The sequence below is a fragment of the Paramormyrops kingsleyae genome, chromosome 17 (genome assembly GCF_048594095.1).
Source record: "Paramormyrops kingsleyae isolate MSU_618 chromosome 17, PKINGS_0.4, whole genome shotgun sequence".
NCBI classification, from domain to species: domain Eukaryota; kingdom Metazoa; phylum Chordata; class Actinopteri; order Osteoglossiformes; family Mormyridae; genus Paramormyrops; species Paramormyrops kingsleyae.
In genome coordinates this window covers 26,328,624-26,351,269 of record NC_132813.1, presented here as the reverse complement: position 1 = coordinate 26,351,269, position 22,646 = coordinate 26,328,624, and the positions used below count along the sequence as shown (strand labels likewise).

The window sequence follows — 22,646 nt, the reverse complement described above, 5'->3', positions numbered from 1 at the left end:
CTTGTAAGTCGTCAAATTCCCTTAGTCGTCACCTAAATCCCGAAGAACACAAATGAATGGATTTTCCTACAGTACATGTAAGTCGACACCCCAATCGCTGCATTCCCGCCGCCTGCTTCTCACCGCCTGCTTGTCACCACGGCAATGTAGATTGTAGAAACGGGGAATCCCCACCTATCGCACTAGTCGCTCCCTGGTCTTAAGTCTCGCGTGTATAGTGCGGTGTAGTAGAGGTATGGTGTTATATTTACTAGTCGGCAAAACGGCGAGAAAGGCCCAATCCCAAACTATACCCTCGACACTCCGCCTTCATTTCGAGTCACACTCCCGCCGAGTCACCCTCACAAAACGCCCTATACACTTAAACTGAAGGAAATTGTCACAAGAAAGATTTGAGACAGACTTGCCCTCGCAGCGCCTTTTTACAGTCTTCTTTACCGGAAAGAGGAAATGCATTACGTAGTGATTTGACGAAATGGATCCATCAAGAAGCTGTATTGTATTTTCTTTAATGACATATCAGTTATTTTAAAAAAGCACAGTTTATCTAATGCGAGAAGACGACGGCTACGTCGTCTTATTGCACTGAGCAATTTTAAGTATGTACATGTGTCATATTGACGATTGTACAATTTCTAACATAGCTAACTTAGTTTACACGCATAAAACATTATGCATTACTTCTGTACCAAATACCAGCTCCAGATATGTAGAGGAAAAAACAGGCAAATATGAAACATAAATTGTTATTGCTGGTGTGATGTTGATCGAGTTTGCGTACGAATGTTTCTTCGCGTGGTTTCTAGTTTGAAAAGTACACAAAATCTCTCGTAATCGGATCACGATAAAATCTATCTGTACTGACCAGCTATAAATAACTGCTTTCCTAATTTTTTTTCTGCAGCGATGAATTATAACATGTAACTTTCTATGTGTATTTCATGGTGCGTTCGATTATTTCTCTCCAAGTCGGAACTCGGATGAAAACGTCACGATACGTCACGAAAAACATCACTTCCCGTCGGAAACACGCCCCTTTTATGACGTTGAAGTCGGATAAGATTTTTGGTGCGTTCGATTATTTCTCTCCAAGTCGGAACTCGGATGAAAACGTCACGATACGTCACGAAAAACATCACTTCCCGTCGGAAACACGCCCCTTTTATGACGTTGAAGTCGGATAAGATTTTGTTGCCCGAGTTGCCCTTGTGACGTAATTTCAACATGGCGACTTGGTTTGTTTGTAGTTTATTTACTGTTCGAAAAAAGAATATCGCTATGAATGTACTAAAATATTTTATAAAGCTTTTAATGTGGTTTGACTAGTTCGTGTTTCTTGTTTGTCTCTTGGAAAAATCTAAATTTCTTCATTTGGAAAACTACAAATCTGCTAAAATATAAAGCAACAACACACAGCAACGTGTTCATGGAGGCAGCCATGTTTGTTCCGAGATGTGGGTAGCTCGAACGGGAGATTGTCGGACGTGATGTCACTCAACTCGGAATTTCCGAGTTCCGAGAGAAAAACGAACGCACCATCACTGTGCTGTTAGAATCCAATTATTAAATTATCGCGCTGTTCTGTTTCCTGTGCGCTAGGAATTATGGGATATGGAAGTGGTAGTGAAATCGCGCGAGCCACCATCGTTGCCGACTCGCTAAAGGAGGGCATAATCGACCACTCCCCCTTAGCCCTTGCTGCTTTGAGACACACTTCAACATGGCGACGGGTCTCGGGAACGCGCAAAACGAAGGCGGAGTGGTGAGGCGGAGTGTGTAGGGACACATAATGGGTAAGCTAGGAGATGGGGGAGTGTGGGGTGTGACATTCTTTTGCTTCTTATATAAACAAAACTAGGCTAGGAAGAATAATTGAATTATAAGATAAATGTCAGGTGCTACATGATTTGAAAAAATCTTTCAGCGTCTCAACTAAATATGAATACTGGAATTGAATACATTATTGAGGAGGAAGGCAGAATTTGTCATACATAGAGTACATCAGAAATATTATTTTAATTGTAGAAGGCCAAGTACACATCTTGCTCTTAAACTGAAGCAATGTGAAAGTATTGCATTTATATATATGTATATGTGTATATATATGTATATATATTAGGGCTGTCAAAATTAACGGGTTAACGCAGATTAATCATCATGATTAATCTGATTAAAATTTTTAACGCAATTAACCCATCTGCAGCGCAGAATGATTCAAAATCACTGAAATGTCTCTGTCAACCCATTTCGGGTAGTTTTAGTGCGTTCCATTTCCCCTCGGAACTTGTATTCCGAGTCGGATTCCGGAGTTTTGAAGCCGGAAGTGACTACATGCGCTCCCGTTTCTCGGACAACCGAGAAATATCTCGGAGCAGCACAGAGGATCCCGAGTTCAGAATCCAAGATGGCTTTATCAACAGAAGGGAAAGTTGTAGTCTACTGTACAGGACCACACCCCTAAATGCATTGAAGCAACTGCCATGTGATTGGTTGATTAGATAATTGCATTAATGAGAAATTGAACAGGTGTTCCTAATAATCCTTTAGGTGAGTGTATATGTGTATATATATATATGTGTGTATATGTGTATATGTGTATATATATGTATGCATGTGTGTATGTGTATATATATATATATGTATATGTGTATATATGTATATTAGAGATGCGCGGATCAGCTAAAATGTCACCCGAATCCGCGGCTTTAAACAAATCATCCACCCGCCACCCGCCCGCACCTATAATTTTCTCTGATATAGATATCCGCACCCGCTTCTTCGTTTTTAACAGCAGATTCAGTGACTTTAGAGCTAATCTGCGCATCTCTGATAGTAAAATAATACGCGTATCGTATGCTGCTTTAAATGAACATTTATTCATAAAACAAATTTTGTCTTTGGCCAGATTAACCAACATTTTCTCAATAAAATAAACAAGGCCTACTCCATTCAGACTTTAATGGGAATATCACCGTTTCTGTCACTGCAACACATAAACACACAATGACTGGATAACGGCAAATTCATTAGCCCTATCTATTCAAATAATACAGAATATTATGCTTTCCAAATAGATAAAAAAAAAAGAGAGAACAATTAAGAACTTTTTTCCCCAAAAAAAACTCGTAGGCACTTATACAGACGATAGGTAACAGGCGATAGGCACTTCGCTAAACCGCTCCCACACAGCACTTTTCTTTCCTTCCTTTTGTTTTGTTTTTAATTCTCCCTTTTTTAGTCTCTCTCGGATCTGTTTCGCCTCCATTTCTGCTTTAAGAAATGGACTCCCCTCCTCCCGCCACGCACATATTTTTTTAAAACGACAGCGCAAATTAGCGACTGTCTGCCTGATGAAAAATGCATTTAAAACATGTTCGTATTTTAGAGAATGTAGTTGAAATTTGCATCATTAATGATTGATCTCATCCACCCGCGACCCACCCGCAATTAATTAAAATGTATTTTTTTATTACCCGACCCACCCAACCCGCGGATTATCCGCAGCGCTCGCGGATATAACCGCCATCCGCGCATCTCTAATGTGTATATGTATATATGTATATGTATATATATATGTATATGTGTGTATATGTATATATGTATATGTATATATGTGTGTGTGTGTGTGTGTATATATATATATATATGTGTGTGTGTGTGTGTATATATATATATATATATATATATATATATATATATATATATATATATATATATAGGCCTGTCACGATAACAAATTTTGCTGGACGATAAATTGTCCAAGAAATTATCACGATAAACGATAATATTGTCGATCTGAGACCATTTTCATCTAGAATAATGATAATGGCATAATAATGCACATACGCCTTTCAAAATTCAAAAACGTTTATTTTTAGACTATTTAACACTGGAAAATGGAAAACATTTTAAATATCCACAATAACAATGAACAAAACAACCAAAAACAATAAAAGCAATGGACTCTGTGCACTTGAATAAATACCAAAAACAATAAATAAAATGGATGTAAACAAAATTGCACTTCAAAAAATATTAAACAATAGGCTCAACATGCATTCCATAACAGGCAAAACTGCCTGTTAGGACCTTTGTAAACAAACAAACAAAAAGCCTCAAGTCATATGCAAAAAACTTTTGAAAAATAATTTCTCCAGCAAAAAAAGTGAATTGCAGTCTATGTACACCAATGATGAGAGAGAGAGATAGTGATTTTATGGCAGATTCCGTGCAAGAAATACCAACATGTTGACTTTGTGTGACTTAAGGCAGGATCTCTCAGGAGTAGCAATGTTGCCAGCTGTGCTAAACATTCTCTCAGAGCTGGTGCTTGTAGCACAAATGCACATGTATTTTTGGGCCAACTTGGCCATCAAAGGATATCTTCTTTGATTGTCATGCCACCACACCAAGGGATCACAAGATTCAAGATTCTTTATTTGTCACATACATAGTTATAACAAGTACAACATGCAGTAAAATGAACCCTGACCCAAGATGCATCAATTGCATCCTCTTGGAGGATCTTAGTCAGCTCTGCATCAGCCAGATGAATGTCTATCAACATTCTTAAATAAAATAACTTCTTTTTACATGTCCATTATTTTTATTAATGCTCATATTGACCATTTAACCGTTAAACGAAAGTAAACATTTTGACCGATTATAATACTATGGTAAAGGTTTTTTTTGCTTTTTTGCTGCATGGTAATATATATATATAATCCAAGCTGTGGATTAAGGTAGGCCTGCTATTTTTATTTGATGAAAAAAATGCCGTTTTTTTTCAAAGCTTCAAATTGATTCAGTGTTTTCTTTTTGTCATCATAATTTGTTAATTATTTAAGTTAATAAAATATATTTATTGTAGGCCTATCTTATGTTTTTTATTTATATTATTTTATTGTTTTTTTTTCTGTTGTCACTGTCAGAAATGCTGCAGGTGCGTGAATTTTATGTGAATCCAGGTTCTGTAACTTCTGTTGTTGATCTGTTCTGCATGTTTCGTTTGCACGTTAAAATAAACCCGTGATTTTATTTTGTGATTTTTTATCATCCTTTTGGGTAAGGTAGATTAGTGCAAAAAAATATGAACAACAGTGTTTTATTGTTTAAATCACATTCAACCATAGAACAAGCTCTAAACACACGGTCCTCTGGTCTACTCATCCTTCAGCCAGTTGCCGAGACAAACCAACTTGTCCACGTTCTCTGAGTGCAGAGCAGACCTCTTCTTGTTCACAATGTGCCCTGCTACAGAGAACAGCCTCTCACAGGGCACTGTGGAGGCAGGAGTGGCCAGGTATCTGCGAGCAAGGCGGGCCAGCTGGCTGTGGGCTCCTGCATGAGCTGCCCACCACTGTAAGGGACAGTCCTCTAAGGCAGTGCAGGGCTCTGCTCTGTAGCGCTGTATGGCTCTGTCCTGCTGTACCTCCTCCTCTGACTCAGAGTCAGAGTCCATCTGCAGCAGGCTCAGCCTCTTCTTGGCTGGACCTTCTTCTGCAGTGTGTGATCCTCTAGGAGAGTCTTCATGTAGCATGCCTGCCAGTGTGGTCCACACTGCTTCTCTGTCAGTCTTGGGCACACTGCGCAGGTCTTTAAAACGTGGGTCCAGTGCAGTTGCAATCTGGAGCCATGCATAGTTGGTATGTGCCTGGCGGGAAGCGAGGTCTTCCTTAAACTTCTCTTTAAACCTCACCACATATGCAGGGTCCTCATCAGTTACTTCCATGACACGCCGCAGGTGGCAGAAGGCAGGTAGAACTACAGAGCAGGAGACGTAGGCCTCTCCTCCCAGCAGTTCAGTCACATATCTGCAGTGGAATACACACACACACACACACACACACACAGATAAGACAGCAAATTTAAAAAGCTTATTTTAATACTAGGTAATATTAATAAAATATTTGATTTCATTTATTTTTTAAATAAGACGTTTTTATAATAACAAAACTGATTTAAGATGCATGTTTGATACATTTAATCTAAGCCTACAATAATGGTCACAATGACAGGCTCACCTGCAGGGCTCTAGAAGTGTCTCCAGTCTCTGGAGTTTGTCCCACTCTGGAGGCGTCAGGAGGACAAGTTTATGCTTCTGTTTATCCAGAGTCGCGGTTACTGCAGTTTGGTTGCGGATCAAGCGCTTCACCATCTCCAACGTGGAGTTCCAGCGCATAGGCACGTCCTGGGCCAGCAGCTCCTGCTTGCGCCCCAGTGACACCTGCTCTGCGTTCAGCTCTGCTGTGTTTGCTGGACTGTGCTTGAAATGGCCAACAATTTTGCGGCATTTGGCCAGTGCAGTGACAAAGCCACTGTCTGTGAGGCTCACTGTGATGCATCTCTGTAGAATGTGCGCGGTACACGGCATGTGATTGAATGGCATGATGCGAGCCGCGGCGATCATATAGCGTGCACTGTCCGTGCCTACTGTTGTCACCTTCTCCTCAATGCTCCAATTGCGAGCAACAGTCTGGAACTGCTCTGCACAAGCCTCCGCAAAGTGACGCTCTTCCGTTTTCATTATAGTCAGCGCAAAGGATGTCAGACCCCAGGCTTCAGTGATTAAATGCGCAGTAACTCCCAGGTAATTGTCATTACTCACTGTTGTCCAGTGGTCTCCTGTCAGAGCCACGCATTCCGTGTGAACTAAAGCCTCTTCTTTTTTCTTTTTCTCCGTTTCATACAGTTCGTGGATTCGAATAGTTATTGTGCTTCTCACTGGGGGCTTGTAGGACGCGTCCTGAGATGCAACCTTTAAAACATCCGCGAAACCCTTGTCCTCCACAATGCTTAGCGGTCTACAGTCCTTTGCTATCCATTTAGCTATATTGTCGGTCAGTTTGTCCAAAGAAGACTTACTGAGTGGCCTGCGTTCACTCAGAGTGGTCTGACGCAGGCCGGGTGAAGCTGCTGCCCCGACAAACGCGTGTTTGGCATTAAGGTGGTATTTTAAGCTCGAATATGAACGGTGAAATTGAAACTCTTTACTGCAGTGAATGCAAATTACAACGTGTTTGTTTATTGTCCCGTCTGTGTTCTTCTTGTATTTAAATTCCCCATCCAGAAGGCCATCCTGTTCCTGCTTCTCCATTTTCAGTGGCACGGTAAACAAAACAATTGGAATTATGGGAGCGACTCATCTGCGCTTATAGTTAAATATTCTAACGTAATTAATTCCAAAATTTAATTATCGCAATTAACGCGTTAATTTCGACAGCCCTAATATATGTGTATGTATATATACACTCACCTAAAGGATTATTAGGAACACCATACTAATACGGTGTTTGACCCCCTTTCGCCTTCAGAACTGCCTTAATTCTGCGTGGCATTGATTCAACAAGGTGCTGAAAGCATTCTTTAGAAATGTTGGCCCATATTGATAGGATAGCATCTTGCAGTTGATGGAGATTTGTGGGATGCACATCCAGGGCACGAAGCTCCCGTTCCACCACATCCCAAAGATGCTCTATTGGGTTGAGCTCAGGTGACTGTGGGGGCCATTTTAGTACAGTAAACTCATTGTCATGTTCAAGAAACCAATTTGAAATGATTCGAGCTTTGTGACATGGTGTATTATCCTGCTGGAAGTAGCCATCAGAGGATGGGTACATGGTGGTCATAAAGGGATGGACATGGTCAGAAACAATGCTCAGGTAGGCCGTGGCATTTAAACGATGCCCAATTGGCACTAAGGGGCCTAAAATGTGCCAAGAAAACATCCCCCACACCATTACACCACCACCACCAGCCTGCACAGTGGTAACAAGGCATGATGGATCCATGTTCTCATTCTGTTTATGCCAAATTCTGACTCTACCATTTGAATGTCTCAACAGAAATCGAGACTCATCAGACCAGGCAACATTTTTCCAGTCTTCAACTGTCCAATTTTGGTGAGCTCGTGCAAATTGTAGCCTCTTTTTCCTATTTGTAGTGGAGATGAGTGGTACCCGGTGGGGTCTTCTGCTGTTGTAGCCCATCCGCCTCAAGGTTGTGCGTGTTGTGGCTTCACAAATGCTTTGCTGCATACCTCGGTTGTAACGAGTGGTTATTTCAGTCAAAGTTGTTCTTCTATCAGCTTGAATCAGTCGGCCCATTCTCCTCTGACCTCTAGCATCAACAAGGCATTTTCGCCCACAGGACTGCCGCATACTGGATGTTTTTCCCTTTGCACACCATTCTTTGTAAACCCTAGAAATGGTTGTGTGTGAAAATCCCAGTAACTGAGCAGATTGTGAAATACTCAGACCGGCCCATCTGGCACCAACAACCATGCCACGCTCAAAATTGCTTAAATCACCTTTCTTTCCCATTCTGACATTCAGTTTGGAGTTCAGGAGATTGTCTTGACCAGGACCACACCCCTAAATGCATTGAAGCAACTGCCATGTGATTGGTTGATTAGATAATTGCATTAATGAGAAATTGAACAGGTGTTCCTAATAATCCTTTAGGTGAGTGTATACAGTATATATATATATATATATATATATATTAGGGGTGGCACGGTTCACAAAACCCACGGTTCGGTTTGTATCACGGTTTTAGGGTCACGGTTTTCGGTTCTGTACGGTTCTTGTTATTTTTTCTTTTAATCTTTAACACTCCAGAAATGTACTTCAGCATATGATATATAGCTTAATTATCCACAATTTAGGATACAGTATTAAAAAAGCTATATCATGTAATCATGCATAAACTGAATTTGACTTGACTTAAAGCACATTATTAAAATTATTAAACATTATTAATCCCAGAACAGTAATAAAATAAAAGTCTTGCCTTAACATAAATGCTAAAAGAATAGATCGCTTTAATCGCTATTACAGTTGGGTATGGGCATGCGGTCTTATTTAGAAAACATACAAAAAGAGACGCATATAATGTTTAATCATTCGTTTTGTATTTGTCCGGTCCACGGGGTTAATTTAATTGGGGATCGTTAAAATGATAGATCACCTATCTTAAGCCTGATTCGGTTCGTTATATATATAAATATATATATATATATAACGTGAAAAAAATTGGTATTCATTATATTTAATGTTCTTGAGTAGTCGATAAAATCCAGTTTCTGTGTATGTACAAGACATCAATCTGTAATAGTTCAAAATATGTCCAGTTGATATGTTTAGTATGATCATCTGGCAATAGCCTGTAGGTCTGTGTGGTCAGACACTGCAATAAACAGATTTTTTAGGAACATGGCAAATGTTCACATTGCAGCATGGAAGCAGGCTCACTGTTACAACGCTGACCGGGGAAGCAGAGGCGAGGAGACCTAGGATCGGGGGAATGCGGGGTTTAATGAGCAAAAGGAACACAGACGAGCGGTAAAGCAGAATTGCAATATAATGACCGGACTGGAGAAAGAAACGGAAACGCGGACTAAATACAATGGAGTAATGACAAATTTGACAACAATCAGGAACAGCTGGTAAACACGGGGAATCCACACAGGGTTAACGAGGGGGCGTGGCACACGGAAAGAGCGGACGATCGAGGCATGACACTCACTGGAGTGCTTTGTCACAGATAACTTAATTTTCTTTAACAAAGTGCCTAACCGCACATTAAATAAAGTCACACAACAAAGGCGCACAACAGTGTTCAGATGTTGTGCTATCGGTTGGCTGAAATTTGAACGTTTTCTTCAGAGATGGTGGTAACGCCGAAAACACGAGCTAAACGCAGCAAACGAAAGGCTACCGGAAATTACTTAGCTGGCTGAACTTTTACCGGAACTACGTCACAACGCTCTGTGCATATAGCCTATTCTTTCGCGCGAAAGGGAAACACACTGACGTCACATACGGGGCACGAGGCTACATTGCGCATGTCATGAACCGTCGAACCGTGCGACGCATGCATGCTCCGAACCGAGACAAGCGAACCGAACGGTTCGGTTTTTTTTCATGAACCGTGCCATCCCTAATATATATATATATATGGAACACATTCATATATATATATGAATCCATTCAGATCAAACCGGTTTCATGAACGGACATTTGGCAGCAGATAATGTGTGTCGCTTACTGCATATCATACAGGAATCACAAGGAATGGATTCCCCTGTGCTGTTCTGATGCTGGATGCCAAAAGAGCGTTTGACAGGATAGAATGGGGGTTTTTATGGAAAGTCCTTGAGAGGCTTGGCTCGGAAAAAATGTCATTAATTTGATCCGTATGTTGTATAGTAACCCTACAGCTGTTGTAGCTAAAAATGATTTACAATTGGACCCATTTTTACTTCCTGTGGGAACCTGGCAAGGGTCACCCTTATCTCCTTTTCTATTTATATTTCTTCTTATCTATTTGGGATGCAAAGGAATCATGTTTTGGAAGTGTCCTCTGTAGGGCTGACTTCTAATAGTCGAGGATTCGACGATTCGATTCGTAGACGTCTGATTCGACTATGAACCTCATAGTCGAATAGTAGGAAAGTGTTATGTAACCAATGAGAAGCAGCTAGAGGTATTTAGCATTTTTTAATGTATCGGCATCGGCCGATATCCGAGTGCACTACGCCGATTTTCAGACAGGCACGTCTGCGGGCAGCCCAGTGTTATTGTTGCTGTGGAACACGTGACCCATGCTGCCTTGTGCAGGACCACAGCCAGAAGTTTTGGAAGAGTCCTGGGATAAAACGGTAAGGCTTAAATTCTGATCTTTCAATGACCTGTTTATTTAAGTAGTTTGCTATGAAATGTTGCTTTAAAAGAAAACGCGAATTACGCTATTGGGAACTGGGGTAATGATAATGAGCCTTCAACCAACTGTAGCTTACAGGTAACATTAAGGATCATTGATTCTAATAGAGTTCGTTTTGTGCGCTTATTGGTGGGCTCACAGACGTTTTTTAATCGTTAAAAATCATTTTAATTGTTAACATTTTAATTATTACCATATCAGCCCGATGTTATCAGTTATGTTTTTTTCTTGTGTCGGAGAGTTTCACTCTGTGAGTGTGTGGGGCGGAGCAGGCAGCTCTCAAATACTGCAGCGTGTGTGAGAGTTGCGTTACTCTGGCCTGATCATAGACAGCGCCGTCCTCGGAGACACAGAGCTGCTAAGAACAATGCATGGCGGAGAAAAGTGTTTGTTCGAAAGCGTGGTTACCATTTACTTGAGCTGATGCTGACAATGGTCCTTCTGTGCAACTTTTTTTCATCTGAGACCGGAGATTCAAACAATTTTTCAGACGTCTAAATAAAAAGTGCATGACTTTGCGCAGTTAGTTTCCTCATTAAACATGTCTATCCTTTATACGGGCTTATACGTAGACAACGTCACAATCGCTAGGGGCTTATGTTGTCCTTGCATACAAGGCTGTGCAATACGACAGTTATTTTATTTTATTTTCCGGGATCACTAGATTCTGATTGTGAATTTGGCTTTAAATGAATAAAAGGTATTTGTTTGTTACACACCATGTTTTTCTTGTAATTTTTTTAAACTCTTTTGTTTGAAATGGAAAAAATCTAGCTGCTATCTAAAAAAAAAAAAGGTTCGACTATCAGTCGACTACGGCAAAATCGAACGAATCAGATTCGACTATGAAAATCCTTAGTCGAAAACAGCCCTAGTCCTCTGTCTATTTGCTTTGGAAAAAGATAGTAGGTGTTTTGCCAAAATTGATTGGGACAACGATTCCTTTGCATCCCGAGTTGCTGCTGTTGTTGGATGATATGGATATGGTATTGAACGGATCACAAGGTTGTTTGTTGCTGGCGGGCTTGACAGCAGCCAAAAAACTGATTATTCAAAGATAGATTACACTAACAACTTGGTTACAGTATTTTTAGGATGTTGTCATGATGGAATTGTCCACTGGGCTGCCATGGGTGAGAGATGGGGTTGGAGTTTGTTGTTTGTACTTTGTTTTGTGTTCATTGTAACAAAAATAGGTTAATGAAAACTTGTTCAATTTTTTTTTTTTTTTTAAATGAAAACGCACCATAGGATGTGTACTGACTTCAGTGGGGAGGCAGGGTCTATCCATTGGTTGATCCAAGAGTAACAATGCGGATTATGTCTTAGTCATGAATGCTAGACCAGCTCTTCACTCTCACAAGGATACTGGTTCATAGGAGTATGGTCAACCAGTCTATATGTTTGTGGACTTGAAAAAGGCATATGATCATGTTCCTCTGGGGGTCTTGTGGGGGGTGTTTCTGGAGTATGGGTACGGGGTCTGCTGTTCCAGACCATCAGGTTGCTGTATAAACAGAGTGAGACTTTGCTTTGCATTACCAGCGCTAGTTTGCATTATAATTTTTTTTGTACCTTTAGTGATTAAAACTTGCTGCAGCAGCAACCCACCACAGTACATCTTTTTTATAAGCAGAGATAGGTTGAAAAGAGAGCGTCCACTCATGGTTGTCCTCACACAGGATTTATGTCCGTGTATATGCAGGGAATGATGCATCTTTAGCAAGAAACTCAGGAGACTTTGCATTCAGCCAATTGAAATGTAGACTGCAGATAATTGATATACAGTCAAAACGCTGATTGTGAATAACTTGGTTTGTGAGTGTTTCTCAAGACGAGCAAAAATTGTAATAAATTTTAACGATAAACGAATGAGGTCTTACAATAATAGTATTATGTATACGCTTTGTCTGCCGAGGGTCACGTGATCACAACTGAGCTGATGGTTCTCTCTCTCTCACTGCGGGATTGTGGATAATTGTTTCCCATGCTCGGTCTCAGTCGGCGTGCCTCACTTGTATAGTCAAAATTTAGTAGAAAAGCAACACCCAAATAAGGGTGTAGCAGTGCGAGCGATGAATCTGTTTAATGACAATGCAATGTCCACATTTCCGTGAACTCGAAAAGGAGACTTAGGTTCCTTGTTAGTCGCACAAAGAGAAAAAGATTCCAGTGAGCCCACAGATATTCAAGATTCTTTATTTGTCACATGCATAGTTATACAGGTACAACATGCAGTGAAATGTATCCTGAACCACTCATACTTTGTGCAAATAACAAAGAAACTAGAAAACAAATTGTAAAATAGACTGTAAATAAATTATAGAGAGTGCAAAGCGGAAAAAAGAGAAATGAAATGAAATACAGTGGTACCTCAGTTCTCGAACTCACTAGAACTCGAACTTCTTGAAAGTCGAACAAACCAGTTTGACCTAGAACTCGATCTGAATATCAGAAGTCGAACCGTGAACGCTGACCTAATATAAATTGTACGCGCCAGAAAATGAGTCATACTACAATGCAATTCTTACTTGAATGCCTTCTTCACAGACTGGACAATTAACCAAATAAAGCAGCACAACATTACAGTAACTAACAATAAATAAACCACTAACTTACATGTACTATTAGAGCATTTATGTAATTTATTTAAACTTTATTTTACCAGGTAAATTAACTGAAAACCAGTTCTCACTGCTTTACGTGATATTCGGGAGAAATAGCATATTACGCATCAGAACTGCCTGGGATACAAACGTCATGCGTGTAACTAAACTCTTCAGCCAATAAGGGCAAAGGTGTGTCGTCACGGAGGCGGTTCCAGTTTGTGCAGCCGGGTGAGAGGTCGCAATGCATCTAACCATAATGCATTGCGTCAGGATCAGAATGGAGCTGGAGGCAGTTTTTCTGACACCATAGTTCTCCACTTCGTCTGTGTAGGCCGACTCATCATTGTTGGTGATGAAGCCTAGCACCACCCTGTCGTCAGCAAACTTAACGATGGTGTTGGAGTCATGCATGGCCACACAGTCTGAAGTGTAGGAGGGAGTACAACAGTGGAGAAAGAACACACCCCTGTGGAGTACCCGTGTTGATTGTGATGCAGCTGGAGATGCACCTGCCCACCCTCACTGTCTGAGATCTGTTCGTGAGGAAATCCAACACCCAGACACACAAGCGTTTGTTGAGTCCTAGATCCCTCAGCTTTGTGAACAGTCTATGAGGCACTATTGTGTTGAATGCTGAGCTGTAGTCAATGAACAGCAATCTCACATAGTTACCCTGCTTCTTATCCACGTGGCTGAGAGTGGTGTGCAGGACATGGGAGATGGCATCCTCTGTGGATCTGTTAGGGTTGTAGGCGAACTGGAGTGGATCTATGTAGCTGGGGATGGAGGTGGAGATGATGTTTTTCACCAGGCCCTCGAACACCTTCATAACCACCGATGTCAGTGCAACAGGCTGGTAGTTGTTCATGCATGAGGGTTTGTTGGTCTTGGGCACTAGGATGATAGTGGATCTTTTGAAGCACATAGAGACCACGGACATCTCCAGGGACTCATTGAAGATGGAGGTGAACACACCTGACAATTGGTCAGTGCAGCAGGCGCCCGGAGATGCCGTCTGGACCTGCTGCTTTCTTAGTGTTCACCCTCCTCAGCGCCGCGCGAATGTCATGCTCTGCGATGCTGATGACGTCAAAATCCTCTGTCACCCGGCAGCTAGCGTTAGCTGCCTGGCTAACCTCGAACTGGGCGTAGAATGCGTTCAGCTCGTTGGCGAATGCAGAGTCGGCGACGATCGTCGCGGTGTCTTTGGCTTTGTAGTCCGTGATCGTGCGCAGTCCGTGTCACCCTGGTGGAAGTGCGATTCTGTTCGCTATCGGAACCGGCCCTTAGCTTCCCTCACCACTCGCTTGATGCTGTAGGAAGCCGCTTTATATGCGCTCATATCACTGCTAATAAGAGCAGCATTATAAGCAGCGGTCCGGGCGTTCACAGCAGTGCGGATCGATCGGTCCACCCAAGGCTTCTGGTTCGGAAACGATTTGAATCTCACCGCCGGGACAACTTCATTCGCAAGCATGCTAACGAAGCTAACTGCTACATCCACAAACTCGTTGATGTCTTCTGCGCAGGCTCGGAACATGTCCCAGTCTACGCCATCGAGTGCGTCCTCTGCAGCGTAGCCTTTGATTGGGCAGACCAGCGTTTCAACTCCCTCATGACCGGAGCTTCACGACGAAAGCTTTATTTCTCATTTCCTCATTTATGAGGAAAATGGCGTTGTGGTCTGATTTCCTGAATGCTGGATGGGAAACAGCTTTGTAGCCCCGCTTGTATGGAGTGTAACAGTGGTCCAGTATGTTGAGTCCCCTCGTCGGACAAGTAACATGTTGTTGAAAGTTCGGCATTACTTGTCTGAGGTTAGCTTTATTAAAGTCCCCTGCTACAATGAGCGCTGCGTCCGGGTGTTTGTTTTGAAAGTCACTCAGCACATCATGCAGTTCAGACAATGCCAAGCCTGTGTCTGCCTGTGGTGGGATATAGACCGCCGTGGCAATGACCAAGGTAAACTCGTGAGGCAGGTAGAAAGGACGACATTTTATGATAAAAAATTCCAAATGAGGCGAGCAGTTCCTGGAGAGAATAGAAATGCTCCTGGCATCGCACCACTTGTTATTAACCATGAAACACACACCTCCACCTTTAGCTTTGTTAGACTCCGCCGTCCTGCCATGCGGAACACAGAGAATGAGTCCGATGGGGTTACGACTCGGTCCGGCACGGTGGGGGTCAGCCATGTTTCAGTAAAGCACAGAAGGTTATAGTCCCTCATATCTCGCTGGAAAGTGACTCTGGCTCTGAGGTCGTGTAGCTTATTCTCCAGTGACTGTACATTAGCCAGCAGGATACTCGGCAGAGGGGTGCGATGAGCTTGCTCTCTCATTCTGTTACGGACGCTGCCGCGTTTCCCCCGGCGCTTCTTTGTTCTTTGCTGTGGGTTAGCGTCGCGTTCATTGTTGTTGTCGTCCGAGCAGCGTAGTATCTCAGATGGCCACGATGGGTCAGGCTTAGAAGTAATCGAATTAAGCGCCAAATTCTGATTTCCTATATCCAGTACTGTTCTACTGTCATAGGTCACCAAACCTGAAGAGCTATTTGTGAGTGAAAGTAAAATAAATAAATAAATAACAAAAAAAGCACACAGTCTGTACGGAGCGGTCAGGAAGGCGTCTGAACGTGGCCGTGCCATACGGCCATACATTCCGTTAGTTATAGTGAATGTCGTCCTACAAAATAATCCTCCTCTTCTCCTCTCTCTCATCTCCCTCACACCATCCACAATTCTTTTCAAAGGTGAAGTGCAGGTTAATTTGTTTTATGTATTTTTACTTTATATTTTGTATTTTATAACTTTTATATGAATATTTTTGGGTTGTGGAACGAATCATCCGAGTTTCCATTATTTCTAATGGGAAAATTTGCTTTGATATACGAGTGCTTTGGATTACGAGCACGTTTCCGGAACGAATTATGGTCGCAATCCGAGGTTTTACTGTACCCATACATTCTAAAATTAATGGTATGGTATATAGAGGGGGAACTATAACCTCATGTCTTATCGAGTCATAGGGTCCAAGTTGTGTCTAAGTTGTGAGTTGTTGCCCTTCAAATCTTTCCATCAGTTTTGTCGAGTCACAAGTCATCAAATCTCTGACTTGAGTCTGAGTCGAGTTACATTCTGTCATGGTAAAGAGAGAGCTGAGCTGGAAGACAAAGCTATCAGTTTACCAATCAATCTACACTCACCTAAAGGATTATTAGGAACATCATACTAATATGGTGTTTGACCCCCTTTCGCCTTTAGAACTGCCTTAATTCTACGTGGCATTGATTCAACAAGGTGCTGAAAGCATTCTTTAGAAATGTTGGCCCATATTGATAGGATAGCATCTTGCAGTTGATGGAGATTTGTGGGATGCACATCCAGGGCACGAAGCTCCCGTTCCACCACATCCCAAAGATGCTCTATTGGGTTGAGGTCTGGTGACTGTGGGGGCCATTTTAGTACAGTGAACTCATTGTCATGTTCAAGAAACCAATTTGAAATTATTCGAGCTTTGTGACATGGTGCATTATCCTGCTGGAAGTAGCCATCAGAGGATGGGTACATGGTGGTCATAAAGGGATGGACATGGTCAGAAACAATGCTCAGGTAGGCCTTGGCATTTAAATGATGCCCAATTGGCACTAAGGGGCCTAAAGTGTGCCAAGAAAACATCCCCCACACCATTACACCACCACCACCAGCCTGCACAGTGGTAACAAGGCATGATGGATCCATGTTCTCATTCTGTTTATGCCAAATTCTGACTCTACCATTTGAATGTCTCAACAGAAATCGAGACTCATCAGACCAAGCAACATTTTTCCAGTCTTCAACTGTCCAATTTTGGTGAGCTCGTGCAAATTGTAGCCTCTTTTTCCTATTTGTAGTGGAGATGAGTGGTACCCGGTGGGGTCTTCTGCTGTTGTAGCCCATCCGCCTCAAGGTTGTGTGTGTTGTGGCTTCACAAATGCTTTGCTGCATACCTCGGTTGTAACGAGTGGTTATTTCAGTCAAAGTTGCTCTTCTATCAGCTTGAATCAGTCGGCCCATTCTCCTCTGACCTCTAGCATCAACAAGGCATTTTCGCCCATAGGACTGCCGCATACTGGATGTTTTTCCCTTTGCACACCATTCTTTGTAAACTCTAGAAATGGTTGTGCGTGAAAATCCCAGTAACTGAGCAGATTGTGAAATACTCAGACCGGCCCGTCTGGCACCAACAACCATGCCACGCTCAAAATTGCTTAAATCACCTTTCTTTCCCATTCTGACATTCAGTTTGGAGTTCAGGAGATTGTCTTGACCAGGACCACACCCCTAAATATATTGAAGCAACTGCCATGTGATTGGTTGATTAGATAATTGCATTAATGAGAAATTGAACAGGTGTTCCTAATAATCCTTTAGGTGAGTGTATGTCCCTACTTTGTGTAGCTTTGTGTAGTGACCGAAAGAATGAGATTGCGTATACAAACAACAATGTGTCTGGACTCATCCTTAGCGTGCTTTTCCACCACGCCAAGTACCATACTTTTGGTGCTGTACTTTTGATACTTTCACTTTTTTGCTGACTTGTGGTTTGAGTACCAGTACAAAAAGTGCCAAACTAGCTAGGGTGGTACTTTGGTACTTTGGGCTGGCAATTGAAATGCTTTCTTTGTTGATTGGTTAAGCAAATAGCCTGCCTCTGAAATTCTGAAATACAATTCAACTGCAATCTTAAAAAAAGGTACAAACTCAGAAAACAATGATAAATAAAGTAAAAAGAAATTAATTGCCATTTGATCGGAAGAACAGATAGGGAAAAAAAGCTCAGATGACATTTCTTGCATGATAAGAAATTAAAAAGTATTTTGTGTTAATGTACTAGGACACCACACATGTAGTGTATATAGCATATAGCATGCTGTCCTAGCAATGTAATTTTGTCTTAAATATAACGATGTAATTTTGTCGTAAAAATATTTGGATATTTTTGAAGCAAAAATAAGTTTATAAATCTCTTACAAACCTGTCTAGGAGTGATTTAAACAGGAAGAATGAAAATGATTACGATTCTTTCAGAGATAGCAAGCAGCGTTTATGCAAAAGCAGCAGAGGTAAACTGTAAACTGATTTTTAAACATGTATTAGATCATTTATAAAAGGAATGATAATAAAAACTGCAAAGCTCACTAGGTTTTTTATGACTGAGTAAAACTGTTTTACTGAAAATTGAACTCCCTGCAGTATAATGTTTGTACAAAATTTAAAGTAAGAAAAAGTCTGATCTTAATTTAGTTTACTAGTGGTGTCAGAATTGGATGTGCATAACACACGATGTTGGTATTAATATGGCACATCGTCCAGCCCTATAATATAATATAAAATGCCATATTTTGAATTCAGTACAAAATACCCCGCCTCGAGTTGTGATGTCATTTGGTACCAGTACCAGTTTGTATGCTAGTGGAAACTTTCTTGAAGTACCAAAAGTATGGTGCCTGGTGCAGTGGATAAGTGTCCTTAGAGAGAGGGTGAAGAGCTCAAAGATTCTGGAGGAACTCAATGTAGTGCCACTGCTCCTCTCCATTGAAAGCAGCCAGTTGAGGTGGTTTGGGTATCTGTCTAAGATGCCTCCTGGATGCCTTTCTAGGGAGGTGATGTCCAAGGAGGAGGAGAACCAGGAAATGCTGTAAAGATCTCTTGACCTTTCTGGGAATGCCTTGGTATTACCCCAGTGGAGCTGGATGAGGTGGCTGGTGAGAGGTTTGGGCATCCCTGCTGATACTGCTGTTCCTGTGACCCGATCCTGGATAAGTGGCGGATGGATGGATGGATGGATGGATGGATGGAGATTTCCATTTTGCAGTCCATTCAGTTTGTCGCCTTTATTCATGCTCTGAATGTGTTCAAGTACAATTTTAAGGGAATTTTAACCAAAAATGGAGCATTCAAGTAGAGAAATAACGACTTGAATTATATTAATAACATAAGAAATTTACAAATGAGACGAAATTTTGTACAAACATTATACTGCAGGGAGTTCAATTTTCGGTAAAACAGTTTTACTCAGTCATAAAAAAAAAACCTGGTGAGCTTTGCAGTTTTTGTTATCATTCCATTTGGCCTATCAAGCTTGTTTGGGGAGAACTTAACTAATAGCTCAGAGTTGTTAAAATCTTATCTAGCTCTGATTTATAGGAACCCAGGGTTTTAGCTTGCACTACAATAGCAGGAAGACTATTCCATACTCTAACTACACACTGTGTAAAGAATTGTTTTCTTAAATACAGTTTAAAATGTTCTAATATTAAAGTAGCCATTTGGCTGAACAGCAATGAGACCTGTTTGAATCTTATATACCTGGATCATGTCCCCCCTTAATCTCCTTTGTGCAAGGCTGAAGAGATTCAGCTCAGCTAACCTTTCCTCATAACACTTTCGTCTAATAAATCATTCTTGTAGCCCTATGTTGAACCTTTTCCAAGGCAGCAATGTCCTTTTTAAGGTATGGTGACCAAACCTGCACACAATATTCTAGATATTTTGTAAATTTCTTATGTTCTTATGTTCTTATGGGGTCTTACCAAGGAATTGTATAATTGTAGCATCACCTCCCTTGACTTAAACTTCACACACCTTGAGATGTAACCCAACATCCTATTGGCCTTTTTAATTGCTTCCCCACACTGGCGAGAGTGGTACATGGAAGCATCAACATACACACCGAGGACTTTCTCATAATCAGCTACCTTTATTTCAGTGGAACCCATAAAATATCTGTACTTTATATTTCTGCTCCCTGCATGGATTAACTTACATTTATCTACGTTAAATTTCATCTGCCAGGTATCAGCCCCTTCACTAATTAAATCAAGATCCCATTGTAGCCTCTGTGCTCCTAATTTAGTATCTGCTACACCACCCACCTTGGTGTCGTCTGCAAATTTAACCAGTTTACTGTATGTATTGGTGTAAATATCATTAATGTAAATTAGGAACAATAATGGTCCTAAAATTGAACGCTGCAGTACCCCACTATGAACGCAGAACCACTGCGACATTGTGCCTCTAATAACTACCCGCTCCCTCCTGTCTATTAACCAGTTTTCGATCCAAGCTGCTGCAGTTCCTAAAGTCCCTGCAGCTTTAAGCTTAAGCAAGAGCCATTTGTGGGGGACAACATCAAAGGCCTTCTGGAAATCTAAGTAGGCCTTTTTGTGATCAATTCAACTCTTGTAGCTTCCTCAAAGAACTCAATTAGATTAGTTAAACAGGACCTACCTCTCCTAAATCCATGTTGGCTATCCCTCTAATAATTCTTTATATTATTTGATATGAAAAGAAATTATGATAAAATATTTTGTCTTATTGTCCAACCCTAGTTGAAATCCACTACTTCTAAAACAAAAGAAGTTGCTGGTAATAACTGTGTTCTTTCTTCAACAGCTGAATGTGATGAATTCGATGAATCCAAAGTTACCGAGGTTCGGGTGTATGAAGGTGAGGCTGCTGTGTTCCGATTCCCTCTCTCTACCTCCTCCACTGTTTTCAACAACTACTGTGCAAACACTGGATTCAAGATAGACTGGTACAAAAACCAGTCTGACGGACACCTCCAGCAGCCTGTCTTATGGCCCCGGATCAGCCAAGAAGGAGAAAGGCTGTGGTTTCATCCAGCGGAATTTAATGATACAGGCCAATATATTTGTACAGTAAGGTAAGAATGCAACAGAGAAGAAATTTGCCAAAACAAAAATAAAACAAGTCTTTTGAATACACTGGAAAAGGTTTTGTTTGTTAGCTTTGAGCTATTAATTCCAGTGTGATAAAATATTAATAGCATAAGTGGCAGTGATGTAGTTGAAAAGTATAACGGTTAGAGAGAAAACGAGCAGGAAGTATTCACTTTTCACTATTTTGCCCACATAGACACCAATTACCACTCTGTTCACAAAATACTGTTACACATAATGTGTCTCATCCCCACGTCATTTACTGTTCACTTGACTGTTAGAATGAGCAAAACTAATGAAATGATGTGATTGTTAGTGTCAAGTGCACAGTGTTAATTTTGTTGGTGAAAACTATGATGAAAATTGTCAACGAAGATTTTTAATTGACAAAAGTGAAATGTTAATGAAATAAAAAATAATTTTAATGCAAAAAACTTTGATGAAAAGTACTGACTTTTGTCAAAGAATAAAAACGGAAAGAAAATATCAGGAAGTTACAACTTCGAAACTAATACAATCAGAAGTAGTATCTTTAGTTCAGGGGTGGGGAAACTGTTCCATGGAGGGCCGGTGTGGGTGCAGGTTTTTGAGATGACCTCTTAATCGGCCAATAATAAAGCAGTGGTTCTCAGCTCCAGTCCTGGGGACCCACTGTTCTTGGCTGATTGAGAGGCCATCCCAAAAACCTGCACCCACACCGGCCCTCCATGGATCAGGTTCCCCACCCCTGCTTTAGTTAGTGTTGGCTGTAGTTACATATGATTGGATAATGTTGATCTACCCTGCTTCAAGCACATAAACCATCCAGTTCTGTATCTAAATCCTGTCTGTAATAATAATAATAATAATCGATCCTTTATTGTCCCCGTGGGGAAATTCTTTTTTACGCCTCCCTCATCTTGCTCTTAATCTTATTTCTGTGCCAGTCTTGGGTGAATAATCTCAGAACAGTATGACTGTATGAAATATTAGATATCGCCAAGCCTGGTCTGTGCCACAGTCAGCTTTAGGTTGGGAAAATAGTACCAATATACCAACCCGATCTCACGAATTTTCGTGCAGCCATCACGACATAAAATCTATTTAAACGTGCTGTGATCACGTTTTTGGCTTTTTTTACGTGCTGGGGTAACGTTTCCCCTCCCTATGTGTTTTAATGGGCAGTGCCTAACACCGCCACTATGAGCGCTAACTGGTGACTAAGGGACGGGAAAGTCATGCATGGCCAGAATCATATTTTGTTTTTTGTGATCTGATAACGCTTTCCATAACGTGTGACGCGACCTTGCAAAACAGCGCTTGGATTTTGGTTCTGTTAATAATTCCTTTTGAATAATGTCCGGGATTTCCCTCCATACACTAACTCATTCATGCAACAGAACTAAAATCCAAGCGCTGTTTTGCAAGGTCGCGTCACACGTTATGGAAAGCGTTATCAGATCACAAAAAACAAAATATGATTCTGGCCATGCATGACTTTCCCGTCCCTTAGTCACCAGTTAGCGCTCATAGTGGCGGTGTTAGGCACTGCCCATTAAAACACATAGGGAGGGGAAACGTTACCCCAGCACGTAAAAAAAGCCAAAAACGTGA

At 41.3% G+C, this 22,646-nt stretch overlaps 2 protein-coding genes across 7 annotated transcripts in view; one reads left to right on the top strand and one right to left on the bottom strand.

Annotated features, from left to right (window-relative positions):
- Nucleotides 1-22,646, top strand: part of il1rap (interleukin 1 receptor accessory protein) — a 95,301-nt gene that overhangs the window by 53,725 nt on the left and 18,930 nt on the right. For all 6 annotated transcript variants that reach the window (XM_072701029.1, XM_072701028.1, XM_072701031.1 and 3 more), the window contains one exon: nucleotides 20,767-21,037. In XM_072701029.1, coding sequence (XP_072557130.1) covers nucleotides 20,767-21,037 — 271 coding nt within the window. The remainder of the gene's footprint in view (nucleotides 1-20,766; nucleotides 21,038-22,646) is intronic.
- Nucleotides 5,162-7,096, bottom strand: LOC111840624 (E3 SUMO-protein ligase ZBED1-like). The gene is made up of 2 exons (XM_023805620.2): nucleotides 6,024-7,096; nucleotides 5,162-5,813 (listed from the first exon to the last, which is right to left on the bottom strand). The coding sequence occupies exons 1-2, from the start codon at nucleotides 7,094-7,096 to the stop codon at nucleotides 5,162-5,164; spliced, it is 1,725 nt and encodes a 574-aa protein (XP_023661388.2).